Source organism: Sceloporus undulatus, chromosome 2, assembly GCF_019175285.1.
Source record: "Sceloporus undulatus isolate JIND9_A2432 ecotype Alabama chromosome 2, SceUnd_v1.1, whole genome shotgun sequence".
Classification (NCBI taxonomy): domain Eukaryota; kingdom Metazoa; phylum Chordata; class Lepidosauria; order Squamata; family Phrynosomatidae; genus Sceloporus; species Sceloporus undulatus.
Window position 1 is genome coordinate 315842736 of NC_056523.1, and position 23514 is coordinate 315866249.

The 23514-nt window shown below is 39.6% G+C and overlaps 1 protein-coding gene across 21 annotated transcripts in view; it reads left to right on the top strand.

Annotated features, from left to right (window-relative positions):
- TCF4 (transcription factor 4) overlaps nt 1-23514 on the top strand; it is a 438455-nt gene that overhangs the window by 398002 nt on the left and 16939 nt on the right. For all 21 annotated transcript variants that reach the window (XR_006102477.1, XM_042454744.1, XM_042454750.1 and 18 more), the window contains one exon: nt 23229-23364. Coding sequence is in view for 20 of the 21 variants with exons in the window: in XM_042454744.1 (XP_042310678.1) it covers nt 23229-23364 (136 nt within the window). In the remaining variant the exon portion in view is untranslated. The remainder of the gene's footprint in view (nt 1-23228; nt 23365-23514) is intronic.

A 23514-nucleotide genomic window follows, 5' to 3' on the forward strand; every position in this document is an offset into this window, starting at 1 on the left:
TTCTCCTGGAGGGTTTCCCACAGGGTTGCCATAAGCCAGAAATTCTGACATACTCCAGCTCCCAGAATTCCATAGCCTTGAGACATAGAAGAGTCGGGCTTTGAGTTCTGGTCCCCACAACACACTCCAGCTCCCAGAATTCCATAGCCTTGAGTCAGAAAAGATTTAAAGCATTGCCAGCCAAACTGGGTTACTTCTCCAGTGTGGATGCAGCGTGATGGGCTCCCTCCTGGGCTCCCTTTTGCCTCCCCCTCAGCCCCCCCCCATGGCCCCCACAAGTCCTGCCTTCCCTCTTGTTGGGAAATGCAGGCCTGGCCAAGGGGGGAGTTGGGCACACAACAACAACAACAACAGAGGAGGAGGGGGAGGGGGAGAAAAAAGAAGGGAAAGGAGAAAGAAGAAAAGGAGAAGAAAGAAGAAGAATAGGAAAAAAGATAAAAAGAAGAGGAGGAGGAACGGGAAGAAAAGGAAGAGGAGGAGGAGGAGGGGAAAGAGGAAGAGAAAGAGGGGAAGAAAAATAGGAGGAAGAGGAGGGGGAAGAGAAAGAGGGGAGGAAAAAGAATAAGAGGAGGAGAAGGGAACGAGGAAGAGAAACAGGGGGGAAAAGAGGAAGCAGCTTGCCTGCAATTTTCAAAGCCCTCTCCAGGCTCCAGCCTTGGGCCTGCGCGAGGCTCGAAAGAGAGGGAGCTCCTCCTCTTCAGGCTGGCTGGCCAATGGGGAAGACTGGAGCTGGGGCAGGCTCCTGCAGCAGGAGCAGGCTGTCCAGCCATTGGCCAGGCAGCCTGAACAGCAAGAACCTCGCGCCCCCCTTTACGGAGCCTCGCGCCCCCCCTGGGGGGCGTGCCCCACTATTTGAGAAACACTGCTGTATATGCATGCCAGAGTGTAAGAGCTATTATTATTGTTATTATTAATATTGTTTTATTTTTTTCTTATATCCCACATTTCTCCCAATATAGGCACAACAAGTATAAAACAATACAATTTAAAAACAGTACAACAGTATTAAAATATATAAATATAAAATCTATTAAAAATTAAACAATTTTAAAAGTTAAAACTGTTATTAGTTAAAATATAACATGTTAAAAATACACACCATTAAAATTAAAATTCAGCTGTGCTGAAGGAAAGATTCCATCTCTAGGAAACATCTAACAAATAACAAAATACAAGATATAGAAACTACCTATTCCAATAGCCTCCAGTCCTAGTAGGACCAACAGATGTTTCTGTACAGAACAGCTGAAGTGACCAAATATAAACATGGTCAAGAGAAAATTAATGGCAGGTAACCAGTACCAAAGTTCTAATGTATGTTGCCACATCCTCTCTTAGAGATATAAAAGTATCTCTTTGTTGATCCTAGACGCTCTGTCCTTTGCAAGCATTCAACTGGTGTGGTGGAACCCCCCCTCCCCCCCCCAAAAAAAAAAACAGGGTAATCAAGAGCGAAATAGCAGACAGATCTGTCAGATAGGGTGATTATGACAGGTTTGTGGTTTCTTTTCCATTATGGGCATTGGCCCACATCCTGATGCTAGTCCTAACTAGAGCAGAGCTAATGAATTAACAGGATTTGCCAACATATTGACTCACCATTGAACGATCAATTCAGTGGGTCTACTCCAATTGAGACTAGCCAAAGGATTAGGACATTATGGCTTCTGGATGGCTTTGGGGGTGAAACAGCCAATCAGATGGGGGTGTCTTTAAGCTGTTCTGGAGGTGTGGCATTTGATGGTAGTTGTCTATTTGATATCAGAGGGAGTGGACAGCCCAAAACTGGCCCAAAAAGGAGTGGATCTTTTCTGGTCCTATTTGGCTTTAAAAGCAGACCTTGTGGTTGCTTAGGTCCCCAAGTGATCACGGGTGGAACGGCCTCTGGCTGCTTTTTCCTGACCATCTGCTTGAACCCTTTAGTGGATGCAAGTCCCTTCCGTGAACGGGACTTAGTCTGTTGCTGGATGGATCCAGTCCATTATCTTGGGATGTTGTTTAAATTGCTGTCAGTTTGCCTGATTGCTTCACTTGGATGCACACTAGAAGATTGTGTGTGTGTGTGTGTGTGTGTTTATATATGTGTTTTAAACATCCAGATTGGTTAACTCGTGGGAACTTCCATCCTTAGGAAATAAAGTAGCAATTTATGAAGCAGTTATATTCCAGTATCTGTATCACAACCCAAAATATGGAAAAACATGAAAGAATTTAAAAGTTTTCTTGTTTACTAAGCAAATAAATACATGTCTTAGCAATGCTTAGTATTATCATAACATTACAGTTAACATTGTTAAAAAAATTTTAAGTTTTCTTTTGTGAAAGACAAAGCATCTTTACTTCTTTGAAACATTTTTAAAGGAACAGGAGCAAATCCTTTCATATAATGTTGAAGATTACCTAATGTAGTGGGCATTACTAAGTTTTGTAACTATACCTTACATTTGAAAGTTGGTAACTGTTTTGCAAACAGAATCCAACCATCCTATAAAATGACATTTTAAAAAAGTTCGTAATACAATGATTTCATTCATTTGAAATACCTAATTAATTCTTTGTTAAAACAGTAGTGTTTGGTTTCCAAGTTTTAATTTAGCATTAGTACATGTGCCTTGCTTTTCTACACATGGATGGCTCTATTGTGCAGTTAAGTGTGTGAAAGTTATTGGAGAACAGACATCTCTGGGTAACATTTCTTTAGCACTGCCCAGATTTCTATTTCCCCATAGCATAGATGGAAAACAGCTGGCTTTTGTATAAAAAGCTGTTTTGTAAAAAGTATGAATCTTGAGGTATAGAGTTGAGGTCAACATTCAGCAGGTGCTTAGGAACAAGTGGGGAAATAAAGGGATGGAGGCACCTAGCTGCAAGAGTCTCCTGGAAGAGATTTTATCTTAGTTGGGAATAAAATATACAACCTGCCTATTTTACTGTTTTATTTTTATTCTATGGATTTCACTAGTGGGCCATTAGCTGCAGCTAAATGTTAAGATTCCTAATCCTGTAGCTTTTGGATCTTGAACATTCCCAAATTCAGCCAGTACGTAAAAAGAAAAATCATCTCCATAGGAATGAAATCACTGCTGACTTTATTTCATTGCCAGTGACAGTCTGTAGCTCCCTGTGGTAGCTCACTTCGCTTTTTAAAGCACCACAGTTGTTTCACCTTGTGTGTTACACAAAGAATGCCAGAACAGCCAATTAAAGTGCTTTTGGAAAGAAGGAAATGTGTGGTAACAGTAGGATAGAGGAAATGCTATCCGTAAGATAGCATCTCAAAGGGCAAAGCCTTTCCCCAAATGTATTAAAACATTACAAAATTGTGCACATTGGCTGTCTGTAGGCACAAAGGAAATGCATCTCCTCCCATGGATTATTAACATCTGTTTGTCCAGTAGGGAATGGAGCTTAGCATTGTTATTTTTGCATCTCCAGAAGAAAATGAGTCTGGGAAGCTGGCTCTTCCAATTGAGTTGATTTGTAATGCCAAATAAAACATCCTTTTACGTGGCGCTCACGGATTTGAGTTTGCAATGTGGTGATTTCCTGAATACTAATACTAATATCATAATCATATTAATACATTACACAAAGGCACTCCCAGACACCCCCACCCCAATTTAAAATACAACACAAAATTCGTAGTGAATACTACTACACAAGCATCACTTTTTTGTCTTTTTATGTTTGTAGCTAGTTCTGACTCTCCTTAAGACGTGGCATTCTGCTTCTTTTTTTTTTAAGCAAAACCTCTGCTTTGCCACTTTTGGTTACATTTAAATGGATTTTGCATATGACTACCACTTGCAGAATGCCTTTTCATAAGCTGTTTGGAAAGCTGCTTATTACTCTGTGGTACTTTTCTGTATTAAAAGAAACTGTTAAACTTTGCTATTTTTCTTGATTTAATGCTGCTCGTACTGACTCACCCCCCACCCGTTACTATGAAATCCTTTCTTTTGCTTTTGATCTTATTTATAGCTAAGCCACTAGTCATATGGAAACTATTATTGTATAGCATTGAGATGAAAGACTTTCAGTGCAGTTAAATAAGAGTGAATAATTCGGACCAATAACATGCATACACAGTGTGAGAACCCAACTTTGTTAAAGTGTCCTTCGTCATTCTCTTTTTACTTAGCATTGAAGGTTTATAAGAGCTTTACCTAAACCTGCTTTTTATCCTACTTATGTATTTTGACAATCCTGGGCTCATGTTAACACACAACACCTTATACCCAGTTTGCCATCACCTGTGTGTGTTGGTGTGTGAGTGAGTGAAAAAGAAAATGAGAAAGAGAGAGAGAGAAAATATTTCTCATTGGATGTTTTTAATGGTCATTGTTTTGAAGTATTCTTAATACATTATGCATGTGGACCTCCTTTTGTTTTATCTGTTTGTATTCTTCCAAATGTATATTATTCAATAACTGCATTTTACAGTATCGTTTAATTAGCTTAATAAGACTTCGCACATCAAAACCCATTAGAAATTCCAACGTTTAAATAAACAAATGTCTTCTTTCATAAGTTAAGTTGGAGCCACCCTGTTTTATTAGACTAGGCACTGTAGAATATGATATGCAGCCCCCTGACTGAATGATGCTTACGTGAGGTACGTTTCGTGCATACAGGATGGAGATAGATGATATTCTGTTCTCTTCCAAATCTGTATTACAATCTTTACTGATTTTCTTTATCAAGTTGCCCCAGTGGGTTTCAAAATCAGTTAGCCATCTTGATCTAGCAATAGCAAGTACATTTCTATGCCTCTTATCAGTGAACTAGCATCCCTAAGCAGTTTACAATGTGTAAGTCAATTGCCCCCAACATGCTGGGTACTCATTTTACTGACCTACAAAAGGGTGGAAGGCTGACTGGACCTTGAGAGTCCTCCTCTAGGATTGGGTTTACAACATTGTGGCTGCAGCTCCTGGTGCATAAAATTGCAGCTTATGAGGGCCAATCAGTATTTAAATTACAATGTTTAGTATTTTAGGAGGGATTTTGGACATGAAAAATTCAAGGAAGGAAAAGAGTATTTAATAGATGAACTAATTTATTCTGGACTGCAGATTATTTCATACATAAAATGAAAGAGGTTGTGTGCTTAATAGACATGACTTACAGTCTCATGGTAGAGGGCAAAAACAAAGAAGGATTCTTAGTGAAGATCAGCTTTAATATGTCCCAAAATGGGTTGTTCAAACATGTTAGCAAACATGCAATTAAGTAGCCTTAGAACTTCTTGTTTCATTTTATTTCTGTTTTGCTTTTATTCTCTTGCTCCTGTATATCTCCTTTTATTCTTTTTCTCCTGTATATCTCTCCGAGATCAAAGACACAGCTTGAATTGAAAGGAATATTCTGTTCCATATCACTTTGCATGTGTGTCCCCACCATTCCCCCTTATCCTATTTTCATGTTAATCTGCAATTCACAATAATTTGCATGTATACATACTTCAAATCTGAACAACATTTTACACTTATTTCCTCCCAAAATGCACATTTCCATGTTTATTGTTTCCTAAAATGTATACTATATATCCATTTTGGTGAGCCAAAAACCACACAGAAACATTCAGGAAGTGTGACAGTAAATTAATAACAAAGTTCCCATTGCAGAAATATTTGTCTGGGGCAGTACAAACAACTGCAAACCAGAGTGACCTGTCTTTAATTTTTCATGGTTGACTTTCTTTTTTTCTTCACTTTTTATAACAATAATCCACTGGTTTGTGTAAATTTAAACTTTATCCAGATGGATTTTAAAGAAGTTCCCATTGTGCGTGACTTCTTGTGACCTTACGGGAATTCCAGTGTATTTCAGAGGGTAAAAAAAAAAAAATCCATGTCCAGAAAAGTGTTTGTGGATGTAAAATGAAGGGTATTCCTCCTTACCTGAACTCCCAGAGCCAGAAAACATATGTTCCCATAAGGCTGAACATTTGGTTTCTGTAATTGCGAAGCATAATTTTCTGCAACAACAAAATGACCAACATAATTTCAGTGCCCCAAAAGTGCTACAACTTTTATTTCCAACTGAAAATAACTTTATGAACCCCGCAAATAGGAAATAGACATAAACCTTGAATAAAAACACTCTCTGTGTTTGTGTGTTTATATTTATATTTACGGGAAGACCTATCATTAATGGTATTGTGGGGTAATTTTCTGCCTAGATAATGTTTGCTTACAACAGGAAAAATGTCCCCCAATGAGAGGCTTTTTTAAGGACCTATTCTTTTTGCCAGATACCGTACAGATGAGAGCATGTCATTTGGATCCTTCTAAGCAAATTTTCTAGCCATGGTACACTGTCTTATCTGTTGGTGGAGGGGGTGTTTTATTCTGTCAAATATTGTCAACACACATTAATTCTTTGGTTTGCAGACCACCTGTTCTGAGCTGGTGAAAAACATATTTCCCACATTTCATCCAGTGTGCATGTAAATGGTTTATCTGGTGTTTTCACCACACTGTAACCAAACTAGGATTCCTCTGAGGTATCAAGTTGCCTGGTCAGTTAAATAGCTCTCTTCAGGGGATATAATGTTTTAGCATTACTGAACCATCACATTTTTATTCCCTGTTTTCCCAGAGTGCTTATATTACAAAAAAGGGCACTTACCTCTGAAAAATCATCAGTAGTTAGCTCTGTCTTTAGTATTGTACCATTCTCAGAGTTGCTCAAAGGCAGACAGTTTATAAATTACTCTGTTCATCACTCTTGGTTCCATGTTTTCAAAACTCATGCACTTTGTTGTCTGCACAAATTATTTTCAGGATCATCACTCTGATGTGCCAGTCCCCTTAGATTGGTTTTGTGATCTTAGATCCTCCATGATTTATTACTAGCCATGATACAGTGCACCTGCACCATACGCGGGTGCACTATACGCAGCTTCCTGCTTACGCGGAAGCTGCTCAACAATGAAAACAGTGGTGTGCGCTCCGCACTGCTGCCACCACGTGCATGCGCCCCATTGTTTCCTATGGGACACAAGTATACCCGGATTTTCCCTTAAGCGGGAGGGTCCGGAATGGATCCCCCGCACAGGGAGAGGGCCCACTGTATAACCCAAAAGAACCAGTAGACCAGTGTATGCCTTAGCTCACTGATGTCAGTGGACTTCCACTCTTTGCCTTTGGTACAGTTCCTTTTCTTCCATACTAGGCTCCTGTTTTGTTTTATGTATCTTGAAAGATTAATAATGCTTTCTGAGATGAGCAATCCAAATTTTCATAACATTATTTCTTTATTTGCATCCTTCTTTCACTCTGAGCATTCTCAAATGGTGTTTCTATGATGGTGAACTGTCAGTGGAACTCTACCCCTCTCATGACATCAATATCTACTTGATCGTTTTGGGACAAGATCAAGTGAGCATGCATGTCCTGTCCTCCTACCTTTTAACACATTTTTAAAAGATTATTTTTCTTATCTGAGTAATCACTCGAACATCATATTTCAAACTAAAAATTGCATGCAACCTTTTTTGTCCCAATACCTTACTTTGGTTGGAATGAGGGGGAGGGGAAGTATCCCAGTGGGAAAGTGCAATAGGTTTCTGGGACGATTTTCCCCCAGCTGTTTTCTGTTATCATAAATCTGCATATGACAAGTGTCAATGTGTAAAACTCGTGATATGACCATGTCATAAAATACCTACCTTGAAGAGCAAACCTTGAATGTCTTATCAGTTAAGCCATAATCTATATGAAATTATTCAAAGTATGCACTATTGCTTAATTATAATTGGCCCTTGATATCCACTGGGGTTTGGTTCTAGACACACACACCCAAGCTGTGGATGGTGGAATCTGGGGATGCAGAATCTGGGGGTACAGAGGGCTGACTATATAAGATCAGATCCTCATTGGATCAGTGCAAGAATCATCATGAGAACTAGATGGTCTACCAGCGGTCTTCCCACTCGGCCACTGACAGTATAAATTATGTTGCCCAACTGGAATACTTCAGATCAGCTGTGCTGTAAATCAAATATTGACAATCTGTTTATGTGACTATGTGGAGACCAACACTGAATTCTTGATTACTAAGGGTTCAATCCTGTACACACATGCAAAGCGCTGAACTGTAAGAGTTTCAGAAGACCATCAAGTAATGCGACATTTTGCTGACTCATTGAACTCTTTGTCTTTTGTCTAATATTTGTGGTTGAGAACACCAATGATGTGAAGATACGCCAATTTCTCCTGTCCCTTTCTTTTGAGAACTGGTTTCAATTCTCTTTAAAGTAATTATACCTCAAAAGTAAGAATACTTTTGAAGTTCTCTTCCTCAGTATGAAAAGAGTTAACTGTAAGCAGCAGCAGGGTCCACTTCTCATAACATCATAAGAAACCTTCTTCCATTGTTTTAATTTTTTGCAGCTTTTATCTGCTGCCCACAATTCACAAACTTCAGAGTGCCCATCTGTGTGTAATAAAAGTTAACATTTGGACGAGGTTTCTTACCACTTTTAAAGATGCACTTTTAGGACTAAATGGTGTTTTCCCTCTACTTTAAAACAAATAGGTTTTGCTTTCCTTTGATATGACAGATACTGGCAGGGTAATTGAAACTGGAATCTAGCACTCTGAGCCTGTCAGGTATAATTGATATTTCACAGAGAGATTACAATTCAAAGACACCAAAACAGTTTTCTGTGTCGATGGGTGTCTAATTACAGTGAAAATACATCAACTTTTCTTTCTGTGTTTACTGGAGGGAAATGATCTCATCTATCAAATATGTATACTTAAAAGTTAATGTGAATGAGGTTTTTGTGACTGCTTGTACAGATGTAGCTGTGTGCAGAGCCATGTATATACTGTCTGTGAAAAATGCACATTCAGGAAGGTAACCGATGTCTGTGCCAAAAGAGCACAAGCTAGAGAAAACTGTGCCTGCCTATCCCTGTTGCGCTGAAATCAATGGAACTAAAATCTAATTGTTTGCTTAAATCCTAATGATTTCAATTGGAGTTAAGCAAAGAGAACATTCTCTTGATTCCACAGAAATTCTGTATTCAAAATAATTAGAATAGAATCATAGAGTGGGAAGAGACCACAAGGGCCATCCAGTCCAACCATGCAGGAACTCTCAATCAAAGCATCCCCGATAGATGTCCATCCAGCCTCCGTTTAAAGACTTCCAATTATTTACTCTTAGCCAGTTTTCACCTTTGTTTAATAGTCTAGCAGTATTTTTTTTTCAGCATCTAGAATCAAGAACGTGTATATTTAACAAAGCTAGAAGAAGAGAAGGGATTTTGAGGATGTCCACTCTGTAGATTTTGCATGTTCTTGTCTGGACCGTTCAGTTAAATATATTGAGGCACTGACTGAAACAGTTTGCTGCACCACTCAACCCATTTCTCCATCCTTTTATTCATCTTCTAACCCACTTGTCTTGGGACAGAATATAACAGGATGGGAATGGGGCCATGTAAAAAAAAAACTGCTGGATTTTTAAGTTGAGAGGCAGAAGAAGTGCAGTTTACTCAGTGCTTCACTACGTTTAAAGGCAGGAACGCCATTCCCTGTTCAGGACATGGCAACCTGGGGAGAAGCCAGAGGGGAAGGGAAGCCATCAGAAAACATCAAAGTGAGCCCCCTAACCACTAGAAGACCTGCTCACCAGATGCGTATTCCTGAGTACTCAATATGTAACGGCTAGAAAATGGGAAAGGTGGAAAGAAAAATAAGAAAAGCAACTTCAATTATCTTGTAAGTTGAGGAAAATAAACATTTTTACAATGCTGAATTTTACTCCAAATGTCTTTTGTGCACAGATGTCTTTATAAATTGTCTTATTAAAGAACTCAGTGCTATTTTGTGCACTACATGCTGGATATGTTTGTTGCTTTTTACCCCTGTGATGTGTTATTTTGATTAGTAAATACTTACTATCTATCTCTATCTTTGGATTAAGACATTAGGTAGGCAGTATTTATTTACTTGGAGGAGTCAACTGTTTAAATTCCCTTCAACACCAGGGTGACATTAATTTAAGTGGTTAACAAAGGATAACTTACTAGAATGCAGCTATGATCACTGAAAATGAACAAAGTTTGTTTTAAGACTCACCTGACATCTGCAGAACAACAAGTCCTCCACTGAAGCTGTATATAGGAAATTCAGTATGGCTAAACGAAAGTTTAGCCATACTGGGCCTTGATATCTGCTGGTGTTTGGTTCCAGGGCCTTCCGTAGATAACAAAATCTGTGGATGCTAAAATCCCATTATATTCAGCTGCTATTCAGCTGCATAGTTTATATATATATATGTATGTATGTATGTATGTGTATGTGTATATGTATATATATGTATGTACACACACACACGGTAAAATCAAAGTTTGCTTGTTTGAATTATTATTTTTATTATGTCATGGATGGTGGACTCTGTGGATGGAGAATCCACACTTATGGATACACTACTTTTTTCACACAATGCATAATTAAACTGTGTTAGGGGTATTAAATATATACAGTGTATACATAACTAATCAGGATAGCTATCTATCCTCTTTTGCATCAGCATGCCTCTGTATCCAGTACCAGTTCCTAAGAGACATGAGATGGGTGCATGCAGTTGAAACTTGTGTCTTGCCAAAACATTATGACAGTGATGCCTACCAGTCACAGGCAACAGATTACTGACTGTGAATTGGATGTGCGGCCAGCTAGGCCTTTCTTCTGATCTGACATAGCACTTACCTTCTTAAACAAAATTGATGATGGCATTGTTGGCAAATATCTCTCTCTTCATGCCTGCCCTCACTGCTTTGTTACATCTCAATAGTATGAGCATGCCAAAGAAAAGAAAAGAAACAACTGCTATTTTTATTGGATAATTAAGATATTTGTCTTCAGAACTCAGAACATTGAAGTAGCATTATTAGTAGTAGTAGTAGTAGTAGTGGTAGTAATGACATTACTTACCAACATCACTGCTTTTTAAACATTATGAATGCAACTGATAACATCATTAAATTATTATTATAACAAGCAGTAGGGATCATACAGTATGGTTTTTGATTGGTTTAACTGTCTTTTAAAAGAATAATTTCAATATAATTGAAAAGTAAAGCACAAGTAATGGAAATGTTACAAGCAATGAGTAACAGTCCTGAAGCACTTTTAAAAATATACCTGGTAAAATGAAAAAGAAGGATGTTATTTTAAAAAAAAAAGTTCCAGGCACTGTGAAAATGAAACCTAACTGCAGTTGAATTATCAACCTAAATCTAATACTTGTATTAATACTTTCAATACAAAAATTCCAGTTTAGAATAACGACTTTCTGAGCTGCACAAGCAAATGTCTTCTTGATTTTTATAGAAAATCTTGCAATAAATACAATAGTCTGTTTTATCTTCACACTGAATGTTAATTCAGTTTAGTGTAGTTTTGTTTTTGAACCAGTACTTAAACTGATATAAGCCAAAGGCCATTTACAAGTTACAGACCCCCATGAAAATTAAATGGCAATGAAGGGCCAAGGGCCAAATGTCCCCAAAACCATGTTACTCTAATGTCTGTACATGCTATTTCTATTGCTGGTGACCTCTGCTGAAGGGGCTGTGGAAAGGCACCAGCTACACTGAATCTGCTAAACAACTTATTTCTTGCAAGCCAATGAACTAAAACTAGATTATTGCACCCTTCATAATTTTAGTGCTTTTCAGAAGTGTCAGATTATAATTTCCATCACCTGCAGTTTAGCTAGAGATGTAATCCAATACATTTGAAGGGTGTCAGGTTACCAAAGCTTAGTCTTATGTCTTGAAATTGTACAATTCATGGGGGGATAATGAATTATTTTAATAGCCTGCTATAATTTTCTTCACATGTGTCAATTGTAACTACATAGCTATTTTTAAAAATTAGAGAGGAAAGTAAAATCTCTTATTTTGTTGAGTTTCCAGCACTGAAACCAAATTTTAAATTTTTGGTGGAATGAGCAGGCATAGATTTGCAGTCTTGCACAGAATATAACCAGCAATAGCAAACATAGACCTAAATCCAATTTCTAGTACTAACTAGAGTAGACACATTGAATCAGTTACTGAATGGCAAGTGACACTTAAGTGAGTTCCATTGTTTCAGTGGTTCTACTGTCTTTGGGACTAGCAATTGGGTTTATGTCATACTCTGCATTGCAGTGACCCTCATTCACCATCACACTGTGTAATGATAAGTCTATAAACATCTCCTAGCCATGCTTGCTGAATATTCAAAAGACAATGGGGCTGAGAACAAAAGGTGCTAGGGACAAAGAGTGGGAAACACTTGCCTTTGGACTATATTTGTGATATTCCTTGAGGTATTTATTAAAAAACAGAATTTTGGGCCTGCTGGACTGGTCTAGCTAAGGTAGATATATGCAACCTGCAATATGTAAATAGCTGGATTTTTTTCTTTATTGAATTTATATCTTACCTTTCTGCTATAAATACCATTCAAGGTACCCCATAACAATAAAATACAGAATTACAATTACAGCATAAAACAAAATTAAGAACACATTTTAAAAGTCAGGAATAAACAGCACTTTCCGGTTAAATTCTCCTTCAGGAAGCCAGTTTCACTGCAAAATGCTTGTCTTAATAAACATATATTTTGACAGCTTGAAGGTGGAGCAAGCCTGGCTTCCCTTGGCAAGGGGTTCCAGAGCATGGAAGCAGCCACAAAAAAAGGTCTTTTCATATCTTCACAGGAAATGTGTCTCTGATTGTGGTAAGAGAGAACTTAAAATGGACTGAATTGATCATAATATCCAGGCAGTTTTATATAGAGTATACAATCTTTTAAATCGCCTGGTTCCAGCTCAGGTTTTCTAGCTCATACCCAGCCCTTAGAACTGTGCCCAAAAACAGATTGGTAGCTAGTGGAACTATTGTAACCCAGAATCACAGGCATAACCAGCTCTGGTCAGTAGTCTAGCAGCAGCTTTCTGAGCTGGCTGAAGTTTCCAAACATGTTTTAAGGGCAGGCCAAAATAGAACATATTACAGATTGTGTTATGAGAGCCACATCTAACATCTTCAGAAACAGGCATAGTTGGTACTCAATTCCTGTCATTAGACAGAAAAAAATGGTGGTAGTAGAGGTTTGAGGGGAGGGAGTGTTCTGCTATCTCAACCACAAGTGGGTCCTAGCCCATGTTCCACTGGATCTATTGAAGATTTTCTGCCAATGTTGCTATTCAAAAAGCCTTTACCTTCCCTCTCACTCACCTCTGAACTGAGTCCTCCAAAGAAGAAACCCATTGCCTTTGTTATGGTGACAATGGCCCATTACAAACGGGCATAAAAGTACGTCCTGGGGACGTAGTAGGGTTAGAAAGGGGCGTCACTTCCTGACGCCCCTAACCCTAGTACGGACCCAGTCCGTACAAAATGGCGGCGCCTGTTCCACACGGGGGCCGCCATTACGATGTCACGAATGTGCTGCCTCCAAATGAGGTGGTGCGGATGTGATGTGCCGCGCGAGGGTGCCTAGAGCGCCCTTTCCGCAGCACGAGAAGGAGCTCCGAAATGGAGCTCCTTCAGAGGTTTGCGTCCCTGGCGCAGCCTTTAGACAGCTGAGCCAGGGATGCAAGGGAGAAAGGGGCCGAGCGGCCCCTTTCTCCTCCTCCCCGCCACCATCGGGTGTCCTTGGGGCATGAAGACCCAAGGACACCCCTTTCCAGGCTGCGGGGAAATGGTCTTTTGCCGCTTCCCCATGGCCTGGAAAGTAGCGGTTCAGGGCCTTGGAGGCTGCCGTTGTGGCAGCTGAGGCCCCGATACAGTGGGGAAAGGGCCGCTTACAGGCCGCCCCAAACGGGCGGTCTGTAACGCGCCAATGTTATATCTGATCACATTGCCCATCAGCCTATCAGGAAGTAAGTACTGAAAAGTCAACTTCACATTAGAGAAGGGACTGGCAAATTTGGCAGGTCAGTGGGCCAAATGTTCACTCCAGGCTCCCACTGAAGGCAACACTAGGCACAGAAATGCCCTTCCTGAAATCAAAACCAAAGATGATGTGGACATCCACTTTGATTGGAAGGGAATTTGGCCGGCGGGGGGCTATAACTTTACCCCCTCCCCAGCCTAAAACTGTCTGCTCCTGAAGGTCTCAAAGAAGTAAAAGCAATTTGGGGGGAGTATGGGGATGAAATAATTATTGCAGGATCCATGTGGATTATGGGTGAAAAATCATCCTTGGGATGGCATCCAACTGTGACGTGCACATTTCTGCTTTAAAATCTTATCTATAGAAATCTGTTCTCCCCTCCCCCCTCCCTTGTTCTTGTTGCCCCTGCAGCCTTCTAGGGTTGCCTCTGGGATGCAGTGGGGCCTCCCAGAATTAGAGAAATCTGGCTTTTCTGCTCAGTAGTACCAACTTATACTTAAAAGACCACACAGTCTTCATGCTGAGCTCCCCATCCAGTGATTGCTGAGAGCATCTGTTGCTTCACTCATAAGAGATTCTCTGACCATAATTTTGTTTATCTTCAGCTGAGATTCCCTTTCATTAGAATATTTCATTATTTGAGAAATAGTTGGTTGAAAAACAGTCCATATAACCATACAAGGTTACACACTGCCTGTCATTCCAGACCTCCCAATTGGTGGTTCTTCCTTATATCTAGCATTGGGAGTTGGAAAAGAAAAAAATCACCTTTGGTTACAAGTCTGTAGCCAAATAATTTTATATACTAATATCTATATCATTTATAAATTAGCTTATTATTCTCAGCTCCTTTTGTGTTTACTACTGGTGACCCTGTGAAGTAGAATTAGCCCAAGCAACTTGATGAAATCTGCTCCAGGAAAACTTTGCATGTAAAGTACAGAAACAGGAGTTGTTTTGTTGGTGACCCATTCTGAACTGGAACCCTAGTGTTGGGTGAGGAGGGATCGAGTGGGATGGGGTTAGGGATGTGAACAATACTAGTTAATACTAGTTAAAAGGGATAATTCATGAACAGTCTTAGAAAAATAATTAAAACATATATTGTAGGTACCTGTAATAGTAACCAGTCCAAATAGATTTCCAAGGCGGGTTATAGACCGCCGCTTTGAGGCGGTCTGCCGCCGCCGCTGTTTGCTCCGTAAGGGAGCCGTCGCAGCCACACCGCGCGGCTCCCTTGCGGAGCAAAAAAGAAGCTCCAAAATGGAGCTTCTTTCTGCGGCGCCCTAATGATGTCGTGAGGCGCCGCTGGCACACTCGTGACGTCATTAGCACCGCGACACGTTCAGACGCACAGCGTCCGATACGTAAAGATGGCGCCGGCCGTGTGGAACGGCCGGCGCCATATTGTATGGACAGAGTCCGTACTAGAGCCAGGGTAGTCCCAAGTGGCGGTCTATAACCCGCCCAAGTAACAAGTCTTCTTGACGGGACAATGAGAAAGGTTACAGCATAACAGGTCTTCTTGGAATTCAGTTCTGAATCTTCTTAATGTTCCAGTGCTATGAATCCTCTTAACAAGAGCAAACAGAAGGTGCTATCATTTCCATGGGCTTCTTCAGTCAAATATATCACAATATAATACATTTTTTAAAACTCTTACTAAAGTATAAAAACATGAAAAAGTGGGGAGTTTGGGTTGATTTTTGGGTTTTTTACAATTGCAGAAAGAAACCAATTAACATGTATTTTCCTCCATACCTATAACTCACTGTTGTGCATTCCTTGCAGGCAGGATGGTATATATTCCTATCAAACTGCTATGCAGTTACAACAACCATTTAAAGAGCCATTTAAGTGACTACTTGAAACACCCCGCTAAGTAAGAGGAAAGCAGCCACGAGATTCTCCAAAGTTTAGAACTTGGTTGAAAACCATTCAGATGTGCAAAAATACTTTTTTTTTTCCTGCACAGCAAACATTTTCTTGGTCAGAAAAAAAAATGTGCATTTTGTATAAAATACACTGATTTCTGCACAAAATAGAGTTATTGGTGTTTTTGCATATTAAAAAATTGCAAGCATTTTAGGCAGTGTGTACAACCTTCCCCAATATTTGCACAATAGCTTCCTGTGCAGCAAAGTCACATAGTTTTCCCACACAGTTTCTCAATTTTTTAAAAAAAATGTTTTGTGTATAGTCATTAGTCTGTTTTATGAAAAATATTTTCCTCCAAAACACATTTTCTGCACTACAATCCATAAGTATTTTTGCACAAATGAATTTTCCTAATCAAATCCTGTAGTGCTCAAAACTGCAGAAACCTCCTGGTTCTCACAGAACGGAAACAAAGGTCCAAAACACACTGAAGAAATAACCCAGTTCGAGTCTGCTTTAACTGCCCTGGCTCAGTGCTAAAGAATCTCTGACAGAGAAGGCTAAATCTATCACAAAACTACAGTTCCCAGAATTCCCTAGCACTGAGCAAGGGCAGTTAAGTAATCTGAAACTGGATTATTTCTGGAGTATGTTTTGGATTAAAATTGCTGAAAAATTTCATTTTTGCGTGTGGGACCAAATAAAGGAATTTTTAAATACCTGGGTGTTATGCCGCTTTAACCCTTTTCCTCCCATTTGGTCAGAAATCAAATCTGAATAATGTCATTTAAACAAGTAGAGACCTGACCCTCTATACAGATTATAGACATGACAGGAAGTCTGGACTAAGATTAGGAACAAGGAGAGAAAGGAATACAACTACTTATACTCCCCTCCCCATGCTAGAGTAACACTTCAGATAAGAGAGGAGAGGAAAATAAGGGAGTAAAATAATTCAACTCAGCTGCATGCTACATATTAAAAGCAAAGATCAGTTTGACCTGCAGTGAGCTTCTTGGCTGAGCAGGCATTTGTATAGTGATTCCCACATCCAAATCAAAAGCTCATGGTGCTATAGCACATCAAAGAGACAGGCACTCAAGTTCATTATTTCAATTTGAAAAGGGGAGCAGTTTTACTTTCTGTTACAGCTTGCTCTTTCTTTCTGTTGTCCCCACAGATAGCCCATGACATGATATGACTATTGCATTGTGTTTAGAGGAGCACTTGTAACCGTCCTGTGAAAATGGGGGGAAATGAATTTAAAAAGAAGCACTTTTGTTTTACTTGATTGAATACCTCTCTAGGTATCTCTAGGCCCTCCAGCACAACTCTGTGGACAACATCCAGCATATGTAGACTGTACAATTGGGCTTGATGACCTACAAATGCCTATAGAAGTGGTTTTTTCTAGGGATCTGTAGGTTCGCCAGCATGACTCTTTGGTCACCTGCCTGCAGAGTCATACTGGAGGACCTAGAGAGTCCTAGAGAGAACATGTTAATCAAATCTGTGAATAATCAAACCCACAAAAGTCAAAGTTGCAAATGTGAACCATCTTTTGTACTATTGTATACCATTAGCTTTAGCATGCAGAAGTTCCCATGTACAATTTTCAGGTTGCAGATGCTGGAAAAGCTAGTTAGAAGCAAGGAGAGCCATGGCCAGACTGAGTAGGTAATTCTAGGCCATTATTCTCATTCAGTATAAAGCAGCCTTATATGTTTGCATGTAGACAAACAGTATTTACAAAAGCAGAGTGAGAGTGAATGAATCCTTTTACACCAGCTGGCCTTGCCATAATTTTGTTGCCATCATTGGAATTTCACCAGGAATAAATTGGGCTCTTAACGTCTGGAAGCCTTCAAGGCCTGCTGTATGCAGTTTGACAATGCCCAGGCTGACCTTCTGGACTGCATCCAAATTATACAAAAATGAAGTGATCCATGCTTTGCTGAGCATTTACATTTCATGCTTTGAAACAGTAGCTGAGTAAGGCCTTCCTATCATTCCACGGCTTCTTGGCTAGCTTTGCTCACCACGTGGTTGAATAATTTGCCATTTGAAACCATCTCATTGAGTTTTCCATATTTTTCCAAAGTTACAATAAAGATATTTTCCTCTTCTATCTCATTTGTTGGTAATAGTTATTGGACACATCCTTGAAGCTGCATTCTTGTAGAGGAGTGAGAAATGTTTGATTTTTTCCCTTTTGTTTTTCAGTCCAGTACATTCTTTCTGTATCTTCTGCCATGAGCAGCCAAATCCAATTTTGCTCACATCCAAGACATTATTTAGGGTGGAGTTGCAGGAGCAAAAATGTAAACAAAACAGATAGATGTAATAGACCATTAGAGAAATCAGCTCAGCTGAGATGTTCAGAAGTCACTGCCCTTGCACACACAAATCTTGGAGTTCTCCACTGTAAACAAAGGCAGCCTTCTAAGCTACTTCATGCCACAAGCAGTTCACGAGTTGCTTGCATGCTAGAGGACTCCCTCACCACCACAGTTTTTTCAGAAAACATGATTCCTGTTTGGCTAGTTCAGGGGAAAAAATGGTTAACCACTACAATTTGTTTTCCTTGTCTGTAAGATCTTGGTAAGATCTTGTTCCCTGTCTTTCATGTCAGTGGGGCACATGAGCAAGATTTCCATGCTTTGTGCAAGTTCTCTCCAAGTTCTAGGCTTCAGTGAAATGGAGGTGCTAAATTTAAGAAATCTTTCAGAATTTGTAAGTATCTTTATGTTGGTCAGAAGTGATCTCCTCAGTTGTCCTGATAGTGTGTTCCTATCTTTTTTAAGTTGGTTACATATAGATGACAGATATAATTCATACATCAGTGACCTCAAAGAATGAAAACTAATGATTTTTCAGAGCTTTATGTGCCCATTAACACAATAAAGTTAGTTTTAATTTTTATGTCTTACACCAATCCATTGGTATATATTGACCATTTATTTAAAAGATTTGTTATGACATTGTGAAGTCCTAGTCAGGATCCAGGTTTCCTAAAGAATCAGTTCAAGGAATGATAGAGTTGATAAACTGAATCCCTGATTTCCAAAGTGACTAGCTAGTAGGTTCTATTGCCATAGGCCTTTGATCCTTCAATTGTTAACTGAAAGTGTCACTCTTCAAGAGCAGCATTTGTCTCCATGGCATCTGGTTGCAGATCCCTTGCTTTTAGTTCTGTCAGTTGCCTTCTTCTTTTTCTCAAAACATGTATGGAGTTACTTCTTACATCTTGTCTATTGGATGCACTTGGAGGATGCTTCATATAATACCTGTTTGTATGCATAGTTCATCATCCAGCTCTGAGGCCATGGCCTAGAAATTAAAAATGAGGAGGAACAGTAAGATCATTAAACCTTGCCTTTCCTCCAAAACTGGGACTCAAGTTAGCTGCTGAAACTCAAGGTGGTGGTGGTGGTAATGATGTAATTATATTTCTCACTTGTTTTTCATTACGTTCAATATAACAGGCAAGATCCCCTCCCCTTAAACATTATGGGGTCTTTGATTCTATAACAGAAATTTCTTTAATCTGTCTTTCAGTCTTGCCTTCCTGGTAACAATTAAATAATATTGTCTGGTATGGCTGATTAGAAACATTCTTGATTTTCAAAATTTCCAGAAATGTTGTTGTTAGTTGCCTTCAAGTCAACCCCAACCCATGGCGACCCTATGAATATAACATCTACCATCTACCTGTAATACGACTTTCCTCTTTTTCTATTTTCTTCTACCTTACCAAGCATTATTGTCTTTTCTACTGAATCATGCCTTATCATGATATGGCTGAAGTATGATAGCCTCAGCTCAGTCCTCTTGTCATCTAGTTCAGGACTGACTTGCTCTTGGACCCATTTATTTGTCCTTTTAGTCATTCACAGTATCAATAGAGCTATTATCCAGCATCACAGCTTGAAATGATTTTTTTTCTGTCCATTTTCTTCACTATCCAGCTCTCACATCCATACATAGTGATGGGAAATTCTATGGCATGAAAAGTCCTGACTTTAGTATTCAGTGTGTTCTTCAGGATCTTGCCTAGGTCCTTTATAGCTGCTCTTCTGAGTCCTAGGGCATGCCAATTTGCATTGGTTTTCCATTGCCCTGTCCGCATGGGGGAAAGGCAAAGGCCCATTTTTCCTGGACTGTCTTCACATGAGAATGGCAGGCCCATAGTGAATCTGTACCATCCCCCCTTAAAGCAAAAACTCACAATTTGCTCCAGATCTTCCCAGAAAATCCACTCTGGAGTAGCACCGGGTGGCTGTTTATATAGCATCCCTACTGTGTCACTGGCACCAATGCCACTGGCACAAGTCACCCCCTCTGAGGTCACAATGAGGCACCCAGCCGTATGATTGACACTGGGCATTTTATTTTTAAAGGGAATGACTTGCAGTGGTGCTGGATAGCACAGTGGAACACATGTGTAGACAACCACCCAGCATTGCTCCAGAGTGCCCAGGTAATGCCGGGGGGAGGGATTTGGGGCAGCTTTGGGCTCAGAATACTGTGGGAGCAACTTGGAGTATTCTGGCCTGTATAGACCCACCCCTAGTCTTCTTTTGATTTCTTTACTTAAATCTCAGTTCTGATCAATGATTGAGCCGAGGTATGGCAAATCTTTGACTGTTTCAGTTTCCTCACTGACTACATTGAATTTATGTAAATCTTCCACAGTCATTATTTTTATGCCTTAGAACTTTCTTTTACTTTCATCAGTAATTTTTTTAAAAAATTCTGCTAGTAGTATCCTATCATCTGCTTATCTTGAATTCCTTCCTCCAATTTTCCTTTTTCTGAGTCTAAAGCTATTCTGCATATAATATTTTGGCATATAGTTTGAACAAATAGAATAGTAGAATTCAGCTTTGCCTGGCTTTCTTTCCAATTGGAAACCATTCTGTTTCTCTGAATTCTGTTCTGACAGTAGGCTCTTATTACGTATAGTTATACATCAGGACAATCAAATGCAGTAGCATGCCTATTTCCAGAAATAATTATCAGTAAATTATTTATTATTATTTATTTATTTACAATATTTATACCCCACCCTTCAGCCCTAATGGCTCTTAGAGTGGCTTACAATTATTATTTTTAACTAGACGGTTCCCTGCCCTCAGGCTTACAATCTAAAAAGACACGACACAAAAGGAGAAGGGAATGGTGGTGGGAAAGGGGATCAGGTCCAGCAGTTCTTCTCTCCCTCTGAGGCCTGGACCAAGGCAGATCCCATTTGAATTTATTCTAAACATCCTTTTGTTTTAGGAATCCAAATTCATATTACACAGACACATTCGCTTCTGATATAGCGGGATGAAGCAATCCCCTCCCCCAATATATCTAAGATTTCTTTTAAAAGGACTCTGTTTTCAGGTGTATTTTGAGTGTGTTTTGAGTTTTGAGTTGAAAATATGCCACAATAATTTCAAGATTATATCTTGCTAACTGAAGCATCACACAAGTGAAAATGCTTTTACAACCTTCTGAAAATAGAAAGATAGTGATGTGAGTGTACTTTCAGTCTCCTGCTCCTCCACTAAATTGTTCAGATGAATGTGGGATGGAACAGTGAGAGTAGCATTGAAAGCCAAGGCCTTCCCACACTACTACACCCACTTGCCTTCTTCCTGGCAAACAAAGCCAGGAGAAAGCAATATGTTTGTTGATTAATATGCCCAAAGTGTTTTGGAAAAGTCTATAATTGCTTTACCAAAAGTGGATGGGTAAATAATGTGGGTACTCTGAGAACAATTCAGAACTCTTGGCTCCTGACTTTGCTTTGTTTCAAAGTTAAAATCTCATTTTCCTCCTCACACACCTAGAACATGAAGCTAATTTATATATTAATGTGTGAGAAAGGTAATGGCAATGTGTCTACTTGCAACCCACCACTCATTCCCACACACTGATATCCACTAGCTTCATGTTCTAGGTGTGTGGCTGACACTGACAGGGGAGGAAAAAGAGATTTTGACTCTGAAACAAAACAAGGTCAGGAGCCAAGAATTCTCAGAGTAACCAAATTATTTATCCATTACTGATTAAAATAATTTGTGAGGGCATTGTCTGAATACCACTTCTGTCGTGTCATGATCATTTCTGTATGATCCTTTCAGTCCTTACTTTCTACCGTACTGGTGAATAAATTCTGGCCCTCTAAATGTTGGTGAATACAAATTCCTTCAGACCTAGCCAGTAGGTCTGTTGACATCTGGTGTTCCTCCACATCATGTCACCCTAATTTTTCTAATTGTACTTTCCTGTTTACCATTTTCCCCTAATGTGCTTCCTTATTGAAGACCAGCAGAAAGAGGCCTTGTCTAGATAGTATCAAAATACAATACATTAGGCCAATTGTTTTTAGTAGCAGACACTAGTGTTTCCTAGATGTACAAAATAGTACTTGTATTCAGTCAAATTTTCTGATTAGATGAATATTTAATATATATTCTCAAGACCATTTAGAGTAAAGAGATTGCATTGTATAAAAACAAAATAGTAGACTGCCCTTAATATTCTTAATTCTGAAAGAGATCTATCTTACAGATGCAATGAACAGTACAACATACAAAATAAGTAGGTGTCTCCATTAAGCTGGTCCCATCAATTATGCCAACAGCACCATTATGCTGACACCATCATGCCTACAATGATGACATTACTGGTGTGGTTAATAAAACCTTTATTGATATATTATCCAGAGCTGGGATTTTGGCAAGACAATGCCTCTTTTGGGGCTGAAATCCGATGGTTAATGATATAACAGTGAAGATTAATTTAAAAATGGTATGGGCTTCTAGTTTTTGGAAAGCCAGGTGACATTTTTAATGTTTGCTCCAAATTAGGATTGGGGGTGCGTCAGATACTGCAGTAGCTTCTACTGTCAGGGGCTTAGCTGGATTTACGGAAGGGGGGTAAGAGAGGGACGGGGGAAATGGCAGGCCCAAGAATTTTATCCCCTAAAATGAAAGTCAGATGCCAAATTGAAATTCCTGCAGGATTTCTGATAGCAATGGGGGAATTGAGAAGCCCACAATTAAGCATATGGGCATTAAGATAATTGTCAGATCTGTTGGCGGACATGATAGAAGACAGATGGGTACGAATCAGTGCTCTCTACTGCAGCACCCTGGGAGAGACAATTTGACGTTTTACCTGCCTGAGCTCTTCTGCCATATTTGTCACAAAATGTGCGGCACAGCTTCATATTGAGTGCTAAGCAATTCTGCTTATCCATATCATGTGTACCTATAGCGGTGTCTCGGCGCCCTCTAGTGAAAAGCTACAGGGAACCTTACCTTCATTTTTACTTGCCTTCCTTGCAGGATCTCCCTATGTCATCTCTGCCAGTTATCATTTCTGTGCCCAATCCACCTGAAATGTTCATATTAAGTCCTTCACTTTGGTCTTCTGTTACAGGTCGGGGCTCATCGTGAAGATGCAGTTGGGCTCCGTGGCAGCCATTCACTTGTGCCAAACCAAGTACCAGTTCCACAGCTGCCGGTGCAGTCTGCTACATCTCCTGACTTAACCCAGCCTCAGGATCCATATAGAGGTGAGTGTAACATCTTCAAGTCTGCCCTGTATTTTAATCCCATATAGCTGTATTAGCAAATCGTCATACAATCATGCTGAAGAGGAGTCTCTATCGTAGCAATAAATCACCCAATGTTGGTACTGAAAGAACAATTCATTTTGAATATGC